This window comes from Pituophis catenifer, unplaced genomic scaffold, assembly GCF_029215685.1.
Source record: "Pituophis catenifer annectens isolate HBS135680 unplaced genomic scaffold, rPitCat1.0.hap2 SCAF_7, whole genome shotgun sequence".
Lineage (NCBI taxonomy): Eukaryota > Metazoa > Chordata > Lepidosauria > Squamata > Colubridae > Pituophis > Pituophis catenifer.
In genome coordinates, this window is record NW_027256887.1 from 53231819 (window position 1) to 53245145 (window position 13327).

The window sequence follows — 13327 nt, forward strand, 5'->3', positions numbered from 1 at the left end:
TCCCTCCCGATCAGCTGGGACTTGGGAGGCAGAGAATAGATGGGGGCGGGACAAGTCAGAATTTTTACTATTCTGATCTACTCAAAATTTCTGCTACCAGTTCTCCAGAATTGGTCAGAACCTGCTGAAACCCACCTCTGGTATATAGTATACATCAATACTATTTAGAATCAGTATATATTTTATTGATTAAATATATATATTCATTTTTTTAAAAATTTGATTTATATGCCGCCCTTCTCCGGAGACTCAGGGCGGCTTACAATGAGTTAAGCAATAGCCTTCATACTTTTGTATATTTATACAAAGTCAGCTTATTGCCCCCACAAACTGGGTCCTCAATTTACCTACCTTAGAAAGGATGGAAGGCTGAGTCAACCTTGAGCCTGGTGAGGTTCGAACTTACAGTAATTGCAGACAGCTGGTGTTAATCACAATGCTATCAGCCTGCTGAGCCACCAGGCCCTTACCTTAATGAAACCGTATTACTATGTGTTAAAATAATATGTGCTATGTTTTTAAAGCAGTATCTTATTGTGAAAGAAATAATGTTACAAAACACTACTTTTACTGTCCAAGCTTAGGAGTAGCTTCCAACAGGCAAATGGGGAAGGCACGTATAGGCATATGGAGTTTTGCTCAGGTTGATGGGATTGCCATCTAATCTAATGTCTTCAAGAAGTTTACGAATATAAGTATTGTCACTTATGTTGCAGAAAGTATCTTCATGCATCTCCAGAATATTGTTATTCTAAAAGTAAAAAAAAAAAAAGAGAGAGAAATATCTATGAAAATTCATGTCTGCTTTTGTTTAATTCAGAATAGTGTCAGTAAGTTTATAAAAACATTAAAAACTGCTAACAATTTAGAAGTATAATATTCCTCATTAGTTATAAGGAATAAGAAAGGAATGAGTTACAAACTATGAGATTCCACTATGAGTGTTAGGAATACTAAATATAGTTAAGACTATATATTTTTGTGTACTATTTTACTAAGCAAAATGGTTTATTTGTGATGTTTATATAATTCTGGATATGGATGATCAGTTAAATTAAGTTAAATTAAGGCCATGAGGGTCAGTTTGTAGCATTGTTTTGCTCTAGCAACAGTTATCATTTTCACTGCCCTGACCAGCCAGTTTAATGAGTTATAATGAAATCAAACCATTTCTTCAATTAAACTAGCAAGCTTTAGAGGTACCATGCAAAGAAGAACTAAAAATGTTTGACTGGAAGTGATAAGACTTGGTGTACAATAACATTGGAATGACCACATGTTATTTATCCCTGCCAATTTTCTCTGAACTTTAAATGGGACATATGCACTGAAATCTAATGTCAGCTCAATGGAATTCATTGTTTGTCTTCATTCTGTGTTGGTTAGGCAGAAATTACAATATTGCATCAAGCTCTGAGTACTACATTTCAAACTGTAGTGAATCCAGAAGAAACAACAAAGTGGATTAATAGTTTGGAATTAAAAACTTACCATTTTGACTTCCGGTTGGAGCCGTTGTCTCTGTTAGACGGTCCTTTCAAGACCACCAGCCACGTTGCTCGTAAAGAGCCGCCTCTACAGCTGAGAGAGGGCTTGGAAGACTCCACGATCTGGAGGAATCGGGAGAAGAGCCAGCGCGACAGGTAGAGCCCCCTTTGAAGGCCCCAGATCGTTTTTTTTAGCGTCTGGGGAGGAAGCAGGGTGAGGCTCCCTATACAGCGCGCTGAAGCTCCGGGCTCCGAGGGCGACTCTGCAATTGCAGAGCTAGGCGACGCGACCAACGAAATGAGAGAAAGCCAAGAAAATTGTTAAAAGAAGCAGGGTGGAATCTGGACTTGAAACTTAAACCGCAAGTATTTTTCTTAGCCCTGTGAATGAATTTAGTAACTGAGAAGAAGTGAACGTTTTTTTAAAATGGTGCCCGGCTTTAGCAATAAGGAATGCTGAAAGCGAAAGTGGAATTGTTTGAGCTTATTTGCGCTACAAAGTAACAAAAAGTAACAGTGCTGGCCAGAAGAAAGAGGAAAAGTTTTTTTTAAAAGTGATTTGACTTGTTCCCTCTCCCTTGAGACTTGATTAAAGCTGGGGAAAATTTTGAAAGATTTTTGTGGTGGAAAGGGAGAGAGGATATCTTTTTTAGGAAGAGTCAGGCTGCGAAGCATGGCTTCAAAACAAACAAAGCCAGCCAAAGCTGCTGGGGGGGGGGCTCCCCCACTCATAAACCAAAAGAGCAGCCTTTGAGTTCACAGATACAGACCCAAACACAAGAATCTGGATTTAATGATTTGAAGGAATTTATTGTTGGGGCTTTAGATCAGAAATTTGAAAAATCACAGCAGGAATTTAAAGAGATGGTTCAAGAAAAGTATGACAAGATGAAACGGAAAATATTGACAGCTGTGACTGGTTTGTCAGAAGTAGTGCTCCAAGTTGATAAGAAAGTGGAACATCTTAGCTCAGAAGTAGAATCTAAAATGAAGGAAGCTGACCAAAAAAATTCTAATGTTGATAATAAAACACAAAGGCTTGAAAATGAAGTGACAATGATGCAATTTAGATTTATGGAGTTTGCTGTGAGACTTAGAGGTATAAAAGAGAACAATAGAGAAGACCTGAGAAGGGTTTGTGCTGATGCTCTGGCTGTAATGTTAAAGGTTGACCCTGAGGAGATTTTTTGTAAAATTGATAAGGTCTATAGAGTGAATTCTTGGGTGGCAAGGCAAAGGCAATTGCTTAGAGATGTGGTGATCTACTTTACAGATAGAAGAATAAGAAATGATATTTTGCAAAAATCTTTTGTTTCTACTATTCAAGTGGATGGAAGAGAGATTGGGATCTACAAAGAACTGCCACCTAAGATGTTGAGAGATAGAAAAGATTTTGGATTTTTGGTGACTGAACTAAAGAATTAGTAAATTCCATTCAGATGGGACACTCCAGTTGGCATAATATTGAGGTATCAAGGAGAGAGATATCGATTAAATACTCTTCAAAAAGCGGAAGAATTTTATTTCAGTGTTTTTAAACCTGGTACAGCATCTCCACGTACTTCCTCGGTCTTAGCCATAATGGAGGGTGAGAAGGATAAGCAATTTGAACAAGAGCTTGAAGAGCAGAGGAAACAGATGGAGAGGGAGGCACTAGAGACTCAAGGAGCAGTAGGGGGCCTACCTTTGCTGGATCTTCCCTTAGAGTCTTTAGTTGAACCACCTAAAAACACAAGAGAAGTAGCAGCGGATCGTGATTGGATGTTGCATAGTGCTAAAGATCAGCGTATTACTCGAGCAGCTTATAAACAATTTTTAGAGAAACAACAACATGATCAACATCAGAGCCCTAAGCCATCACAAGACGAACAGGGAGTTAATGGTAAAGCACAAAAATCTGAAGCTATGGGAGGAGCTAAGCCGAAGACTAATAGTGTGGAACAGAAACTTCAGCAAATGCTCTTATCGCTTCAAGAGCCTGCAGATGACAATTAAATTTTTATCTTGGAATGTGAATGGATTGAATTCACCACAGAAAAGGAGGAAGATATTTCATTACTTGAGACAATCTACTAATGATGTTATTTGCTTACAGGAAACTCATATTAGAATACAAGATCAAAAATATTTGATAAATTCTAGATTAGGAACACAGTTTATAGCTTCAAATTCGGAGAAAAAGAATGGTGTAGTGATTTATACAAATAAAAGATTGCTAACAAAAATTATAGAAGGAGATGATTGTGGAAGATATATAGCAATAGAACTTTTTACAGATAATGGTCCAATCTTGGTGATTGGAATTTATGCTCCTAATCAGCAACAAGAAAATTTTTACAAGTTATTGCATTCTAAAATACTACAATGGGATTATAGATCTATTTTACTTATGGGAGATTGGAATGGAGTAATAGATCCTAAAATAAATAAGAAAAGCTTGGCAAAATCATGTGTCAAACTACCACAGGTTTTTTTTTCTTTTTTTTTTTTTATTTGAAAGAAGATTTGGAATTGAAAGATATTTGGAGAGTGCATAACCCAAAAGAACTGGACTTTACTTTTTTTTCAGACAGACACAGATCCTTTTCCAGGATTGATTTTATTTTACTTACAGTTGATTTACTCTCAAAAACAAAGAAAACAAAGATATTTCCGAGAACTTTATCAGACCACAGCCCGATATGGATAGAAATAGAAATGGGAAAGAATGAGAGAAGATCTTGGAGAGTAAATGAAAATTTGTTTAGATATGAAAAGAATGTAAATGAATTTAAGAAACAAATGAAGGAATTTTTTGAAATGAACTTGAATAAGGGTACCCCTATTGAAATTGTTTGGGATGCGAGCAAGGCATATATGCGGGGGATACTGATTTATATGAATTCTAAACACAAATTGGAAGGAGAGATAAAGAAAAAAGAGCAGTTGCTTATAAAAAATCCAACAGATGAAAAATTACAAGGAGTTATAAAACTTTTGAAAGATCAATTCCATATGCTTACAGCGGAACAAGCAGCAACTAATTTACAATTTGCAAAACATAATACATTTAGTAATGCCAATAAGCCGGGCAGATGGTTGGCTTACACATTGAGGAAACAGCAGAGTACTCGGACTATTGGGAGTATTGAGTATAGAGGAAAGGAAGTATTTCAACAAAGACTAATTAAAGAAGCCTTTTTAGATTATTATTCTAAACTATATGCTAAAGATGATATACAGAATGAACTTATAAATAAATATTTAGAAGAAAAGAGAGTTATAAAAATTTCTAATGATCAAAAGGAAAGAACGAGTTTACCAATAACATCTGAGGAGATTATTGTTGCTATTAAACAACTGAAAACAGCTAAAGCTCCAGGAACGGATGGTTTAACTGCGGTGTATTATAAAACTTTACAAGCAGAAATGGTTGAACATCTTAAAGACTTATTTTGTAGCATACAACAAGGGGGAAAAATACCCCCTTCATGGAAAGCAGCTTTTGTTTCTCTGATACCGAAAGAGGAGGTAGGCTCTATAAAACTGGAAAATTTTAGACCAATATCTCTCCTGAATATGGTCTATAAAATTTATGCGAAAGTATTAGCCAACAGATTAATGCCAGTTATTCAAGAGGTGATTCATCATGATCAAGCAGGATTTATAGAAGGCAGATACACGAAGGATAATGTGAGGCAAATTATAGACTTATTGGAATATCTTGAGAAGAATAAACAGATCTCTGCAGTGCTGGTGTTTTTGGATGCGGAGAAGGCCTTTGATCGATTGAATTGGAACTTTCTATTAAAGACTTTAAAAAAGATGGACTTTGGGGATCAGTTTGTACAGGCGGTTGCAGCAATTTATCAAGAACAAACAGCACAAATTATTATTAATGGAAGTTTAACTACAAATTTTAATATAGAAAAAGGCACAAGACACGGTTGTCCGTTAACCCCGTTGTTGTTCATTCTAACCTTAGAAGTCTTGTTGAATACAATACGGGACTCGAGTACTTTCAAAGGAATAGTGATAAGGCAAGAGTATTACAGAACAAGGGCATTTGCAGATGATCTGGTTGTTATCCTAACACAGCCGATGGAATCAATAATTCAGATGAAAGACATTATAGAAGAATATGGTATGGTATCAGGATTTAGACTGAACCAGAAAAAAACCAAGATGATAGTTAAAAATATGACAGCTGATCAAAAGAAAGAATTGGAAAGGAAGGAAGGCTTTGAAATAGTATCAAAGGTGAGATATCTAGGAGTTCAAGTTGCAGATTCAAATATAAAACTGTTTCAAAATAATTACGAGGTGTTGTGGCGAAAGGTACAAAAGGATATGGAAACTTGGAAAAAACTGCAGCTGTCTTTACTTGGAAGAATAGCAGCAGTTAAAATGAATGTTCTACCTAGATTTTTATTTTTGTTTCAAATGATTCCGGTGCTTAAAAGTGACAAATACTTGATGGAATGGCAAAAAGGAGTGAATAAGTTTGTTTGGAATGAGAAAAAGCCAAGAGTTAAACTGAAAATTATGCAAGATGTTCATGAAAGAGGTGGTCTTAAACTTCCAAACCTGTGATTGTATTATGAAGCTGCAGCGTTTACACAAGCAAGTGACTGGTTTGGAAGGACAAAGACTGGAATATTGAATGTAGAAAGTTATGATCTTGAATTTGGTTGGCATGCATATTTATTTTATGAAAACAAGATGGATAAAGTATTCAACAGCCATATACTTAGAAGCTCCTTGATGAGAGTATGGAAGAAGCACCGACTCAAATGAGATTATAAAATACCGTTGTGGTTGGATCTTGGTCATATTATATGGAATATAAATACAAAGTCACTCGGGGGGTTTTATATAAAGAAGTACTTTTTAATGATGGGGGCAGATGGCATCTGAAGTCATTAAACACACTGTTGGAAGAAGGGATTAATTTAATGTGGTTACAGTATAATCAACTTCAACTGAGATGGAGAGAAGATCAAAAAATTGGATTAATGTTGCATGAAGAATTGGTTAGACAGATAAAAGAGAAAGGCCCAATGCATATTAAGAGGGTTTATAATGTTTTGTTAGAAAGAGATTCAGAAAATGAATTGGTTAAAGATTGTATGATAAAATGGGCACAACATTTTGGAGAACCAGTTATGATGCAAACTTGGGAAAAAATATGGGTTCAGAATGTTAAATTTACACAGTCACAGAATTTGAGGGAAAATTTTTATAAAATGTTTTATAGGTGGCATTTAGATCCTAAGAAATTGTCATGCATGTATTCTAACGTTCAACCGAAATGTTGGAGATGTGATTGCTTAGATGCTACATATTATCTTATATGGTGGACATGCAAGAAAGTAAAGGCTTTTTGGATAAAAATTTGGTGGGTTATGCAAAATGTCCTGAAGAAAAAAATTCAATTTTCTCCTCAATTGTTTTTATTGGGTATAGTTAAGGGTTTTTCAGTGGGGGAAACAAAATTGATACTGTATATGGTGACAGCAGCTAGGTTATTGATTGGTCAATATTGGAAAAGGGATGATATGCCTACAATTCAAGAATGGACTTTGAAGATGGCCAGTTTTGCAGAAATGGCGAAGATATCAGCATACTTAAAAGATCGGACTCAAGAGACCTATGCATGGGAGTGGAAGAAATGGATAGATTATGTGCAGAATAAATATCAAACTAGGAAGTACCAGATAGCTTTTAGCTAAATGTTGTGTAGAAATGTATAGTTTAGAGGGGGCAAAATAGCTTATTGTCATGAAGAATTGTATAGTACACAGGGGGGAGAATAGAGGGGTGGTAAACTCTGATATAATAAATGCGGATAGATTTCACCTTGGGGAAGTCATGGGGGGTGGGGAGGGTTTGGGGGGTTAAGGGAGGGATGGGTTGGGGAAAAAAATGGGGGGAAATTGATGTTTGTAAAACTTTTTCAATAAAACTTACCATTTAGAATTTGTATTTTTGAGAGAGTCAGTTTGGTATACTGGTTAAGGCACTGAGCTAGAAAATAGGAGAGTTTAGGAACAAAGCCAACTGGGTGACTTTAGGCCAGTAATTCTTTCCCAGCTTAGGAAGAAGGCAATGTCAAGTCACTTCCAAAATCATGGAAACTTGCTCATGCATTTCCCAGGATCCAACAGAGCCTTGAAGGCACACATACATTAATCAGATTTAAGCATCTACTATTTTCCAAATTAGATTGTGTTGTTTGTAATCAAAAATGTGTGTGTGTGTGTGTGTGTACACACACACACACACACATATACAATGAAGCCAAAATACAATGAAAATTACGTCATACTTGCAGATGAAGAGGTTGGAGACTTTCAGGGAGTGGAACTGGGATGTGATCCAAATTATTACTAGTGATATAAAGATGGTGCAAGTCAATCATATCCTACAGAAAAGGGGAAAAATCCATAAGTATAGAAGGGATTTCTATTCATCTCAGTCAAAATGAAGCATGATATTCTAGGAAGAAGAGTTTCTTTAAATATGCCAACAGTAAGAAGAAGCTAAAAGAGATAATAAACTCTTATTTACTTCAGATACAAAAATTTTAACAGATGTGCATTGAAAGAAACAGAGCATCAAAGGAAATGGCATTAGAGGCATCTAGAAAAAAGACTTATAATCTTAGGATGAGGAACTAATACCCTGCATAATATGCCTTGGTTAATTAAATAAAGTTGTGATCCTTGACTTGATTCTTGTTCTGTTCCTTCCATCTTAATCTGGTTTGAGGAAAACACATATAAAATTTGTATATATACATGATATAGACTGGTTGCATTTCTAAAGTGCTTACATTGAAACTTGATAAAAATGATCACCTCCGTGTTTAGGTCTAATTTTGCCAATATTCACAGCTGTAATGTCAAATAATGTCTTTGTAAGCATGTATTTGCATACATAGATATGAGCTGCAACCCACTGAGAGGGTTTTTTGCACAACCGTAACCCTAACCCTAACCCTAGATGAATTTAGCATAATCTGTTCAAAATCACTAGAGGACATTATCCTACATGATTTAGAACTGTCTGAGTTCTGCATAAATCAGAATTGTCTGCCTTTTTTTTTTGGCTGCAATAGCACCCCAAATCCAGGGAGACTCTCATCCTATAAATTCCACCTTTTGCTCCTCTGTTGGTTAGTACACATCATTTTCCCAATTGGGAGAATTTTTAAAATCAAGCAAAGGGACTCACTTTAAATGCTTCTGGCTTTATCCCTTTGCGACCAAGCCTGTTATTGCTGATATCAATGAATGTAAGTGTTGCTGGTAATTCTGTAAGTTGACTTATTTTATTATCAGCTCCTGAAGTTGTAGTAAATTTCTGAAGGCATCTTCATCCACTTCTGAGATGAAATTAGAAGTCAAATCAATTTTTTTCAGGTTGCTTTGCCAAGAAAATAAAACAAGGAAATAGTAAAAGTACTCTTAGAATTTCTGATTGGTTTGATATCTAATGCTTAGGTAGGGAGGGGGAAGCTAATAATATTTTGTAGTAGAAATGGTTCTAAAACATTAGTTCAAACTCTTAAATAGCAATAGCACTAGACTTATATACCGCTTCACAGTGCTTTACAGTCATCTCTAAACAGTTTACAGAGTCAGCATATTGCCCCCAACAATCTAGCTGGGCTGGCTTGAGCTAAATTTTAAATTGGTTTTAAATTGGGTTGTTTTAATTTACGGCCAGAATATCTAATTATTTTATTACTGTTTTTTAAATTTTGTATGCTTTGTTTTTACTTAGGCTGTGCACCGCCCTGAGTCCTATTTGGAGAAGGGCGGTATAGAAATTTAAACAAATAAATAAATAAACAAATAAATCTGGGTCCTCGTTTACCAACCTCAGAAGGATGGAAGGCTGAGTCAACCTTGAGCCAGTGACAATCAAACTGCTGTCCAAACTGCTGGCAGCAGTCAGTTAGCAGAAGTAGCTTGCAATACTGCATTCTAACCACTGCACCACCATGGCTCAAATAAACATCTGTTACCTACTACCTAAAAGATGCCACATCATATATATTAATAATTCAGTCTCATCAAATTCTTTGTATTACAGTACATGTTAAAAATAAAATTTAGAAAAGTTATCAGCATACCTAGGTGAGCAAAAACATTTCTCCTTATCTTCTTTATTCTATTGTAGCGAGCATAGAAATGAGTGGTTTGCTTAAGCAAGGGTGGAATAATTTCTAGTTCACGATCATCACAGTATATTGAGGTACCCAGACAGGTACAGAGAAAACAAGTTGAAACAGCTAAAATATAAAATAAGAATGAAATTACCTTGGGGTGCAAAATTGTTTCAAGGGTTATTTAAAATTAGGAATATGGAATGGTCTCTGCAGCTTTTATTCCATTAGTCATAGCCAACTTTAGTGGCAAGACTCATCTCCGTTTCAAGGCCATTGAATCACTGCTGTCTGAAAATATTTCCACAGTCATGTTGCTAGCATGACATCTCACACCACAGTGGGTGATATGTGTAGAGATAAAAGAAATTAAAATAATGTCTCTCCCTCCCCCACTTAATATAGATGTCGATCCAAAGCTTTATATGTATTCTTAAAAAATGTCTTAAAGGCAAAACTACAGTCTCAGTGGTGGTTCACTGCATTCTTGTCAGTACATCTTTGTTGTAGTTTGAACCACAGGAATATTGACAACTATTATAATGAAATTATTATACATGAGTCTTTTGGTACTAGAATATATGCACCAATATATGCATATATCCCTTGTTTAAAATGCAAGATAGTCTTTATGAGTATGTTTGGGCTAAGTGGAAAAATATTTCCATTTGTATTTATAGACATTCTTTCTTTCTGGTGAACTTCAAACTAATACCTCTCTATTTATACTATTCACTTTATTTCTGTTTATCTCTTCCAAGTTAAAAGTTGCCATACACTCTAATTTCTTTTAAGCAGCTGTCTCCCTTTCTCCAGTTTCTGTTTGGAGAAGACAGCAGCAGTGTAGACCTGAGGATAAGATAAGACAACATGAGACATCTGGGATAATATAGTTCTGCAAAGGGCCTGTCTAGGAAGTGATTCTTGAAATACTTATATGCCATAGAAAAGGCAATAAATTGCTAGAGCTACTTTCTCTAGTGTGATCCAATCAACAAAACGAGTGATGTCTAATATGAATAAAGTTTAAACTTAATGTGTATCCTGACTTAAACTTTAAACTTACTCTTCAGGGATTGATAATAAAAATAGTCAACCTGATTTATCCAAATGAACATAATTGCTAAACTGCATACTTAACAAAAAATAAGATAAAAATTTGGGAGTCCAGCTTAGACAAAGTTCTAAGTTTATTTTAAACGGAAGTTCACCATAATGTGACTTGGAAACTTCTGGTTCATGAGGTGAAGAACCATCAATAAGTTTGAATGTGGCTGCTTCCTCTTCATGTTTTCTGGCAATGGAGAAGATAAATAAATTGCTTGTATTATGGAAGGTAAGGCTGCTCCAATCTCTGCCTAGAGAAAGAAAATTGTATAGAATAAGGCTAACGTATCATTCAGTACTCTGTTCCAAGCTTCTGAAATCCACCTCTGGATTTTATCACTCATCATCTAACCCTAAGATTTGTCATCAAGGTTAGAGACACGTTTAAATTAATCCAAGTTTCTTTAAAAACCTAAACTGAACATGCGTCTGCTTTTTTTTTTTTTTAATGAAATTTGAATTTATAAGAATACGAATGAAATCTTCCCTTATGAAATTTCTGGCAAATGTAAATAATGTTTTTATTACAAGGTCTTTTTCTAGTTTCTTGGATGAGAAGTGAAATGCCTTCAAAGAAAAAACAGAAAGTCCAGTTGCCTCTTTAAAAAAGCACCTTTGGGACAACCATGACCTGACTGAGAATCTCCATAGACTCTTTTGTAATTTTGTATTGTTTAATGAACTGTTAAAGATAAGCATGCTGTTATTATGCCCATTTTTTCAGTGATTTTAGATCCCTGAATAAAATGCACCATATAGTTTTATAATTTTGTACTTCCACTAGATGGCATATATGCTTTGAAACAAAGATAAAAGATCTTCTGTAACTTTTTTATCACAATATTTTTTCATTTGATTTTATTTCTCTTCATCCAGAATTCAATTCTCATCAATAATGATGCATTCAGTTCAGTTCTGCATCCACTACAGCTTTATTAAAAAAACCTTTCTCATATATACTATATTAATTAATTCCCCATATTGTAGCATCTTACAAATATTCTATATTTATAGAATATAGAACATTCTATAAATATAATAGGCAAGAATAAACTATGGGAGAAAAATTAGTCTGCCATTTGTTGAAAAAAATGATTAAATGATTTTTTTCTGTGTATTTTTGTAGGGAAAGCATTAATAGTATTATTAATGGTAATAATAGTAGGTTTTTAATGTCTGGAGTTTTTAATAGATTTATGTACATGTTAGGTTAATTTATTTTTGATAATGTTTTGATTGTTGGTGAGGAGCTGCTCGGAGTTCAATATAGAATAAGTGGCTATATCAGTGTTTAAATGAATAAATACTTCAACAATTATTTAAAATGCTGCTAAAAATAACTTGCAAATTTAGATTCCTTAAGAATTTGCTGTTATAATCACCATAGATCTCATCAAGATTTCAAGCCTGTGATCCTTGGGTGCTTTGGGCAGAGAAATCTGATACAAATCTCCTCTTCTCCCAGGCTAGTCTTAGGTGGATGCATGTCCACATATCTAAAACTTGGCAAGATTGAGAAACACTGCAATAGAATAGAATAGAATAGAATAGAATAGAATAGAATAGAATAGAATAGAATAGAATAGAATAGAATAGAATAGAATAGAATAGTTCTATGCAATAGAATAGAACTCAAGGCCCATGGGCCAGATCCGGCCTGTGAGTGCTTAGATCTGGCCCATGGGGCTGCTCTGGAAACAGCGAAGGACCAGTCCACAGTGCCTCTGCCAGCAAAAATGGATCACAGGAGGGCCACACTCAGCCCTATCGAGCTCTGTTTTTGGCTGTGACAGCTTCTTGCAACCCTCTGCCAGCAAAAATGGAGCTCTGTTTTCACTGGCAGAGTGCTTGGGTCACCACAAGCGCCCCCGACATGAGTGACACCCACCCTGGCCACGCCCACCTCCAAGGTCAAACACAATCCTGATGCAGCCCTCAATGAAATCTAGTTTGACACCCCTGCACTAAGGGGTTCATATTGTATCACCATCTGATGAAATTTTGTAGTGTGTAAGTACTGTAACTGCAGATCTTCAAAGGGGCAGAATTCTTGGCTTGGAATCTCTCTTCTGGAACCTTTTGCCCAGCAGCGTAGTTGAAACTGAAAGAGGTTTCTTCTTAAAGGACTGCCAAGAAGTTTTGAGAAAATGGATGAAAAGCATCTTGATGCCTCCATGACAGAAAATGCATCCCAGAAAATTGCATTGCAGATTGCTAACTTGCATTGACTATATTATTGTATGTGCTATAAGGATTTTTCTTCACATGTCTAAAACAATATTCAGCAGGTAATAAATTAATATAAATTGAAAATGCAAAATGGATCATTTAATATGTATAAGAATAAAATCTGAATTTATAATTATTACATAATTCACTCTTACAAGAGATGCTGTTGGCTATATTGATTTAAAAATTCTTTTACAAGTATTTTAATATTAACTTTGATAATTATCTATGATGACAAGGAGGAAGAGATAGAGGAAAAGGAGATGATGATAGTTATAATAATGGTGATAATACTGATTTCAATTTTTAGGCTGACAATTTTCCAAAGCTACTTACAAGGTATATAGACAAT

General features: G+C 35.2%; 1 protein-coding gene across 1 annotated transcript in view; it reads right to left on the bottom strand.

The window, feature by feature from the left end:
• Window positions 1-580: 580 nt before the first annotated feature.
• EPYC (epiphycan) overlaps window positions 581-13327 on the bottom strand; it is a 28227-nt gene continuing 15480 nt past the window's right edge. The window contains 7 exon segments of the mRNA XM_070947886.1: window positions 581-751; window positions 7795-7890; window positions 8703-8809; window positions 8812-8894; window positions 9603-9765; window positions 10851-10928; window positions 10931-10997. Of these exon segments, the coding sequence (XP_070803987.1) occupies window positions 581-751; window positions 7795-7890; window positions 8703-8809; window positions 8812-8894; window positions 9603-9765; window positions 10851-10928; window positions 10931-10997 (765 nt within the window).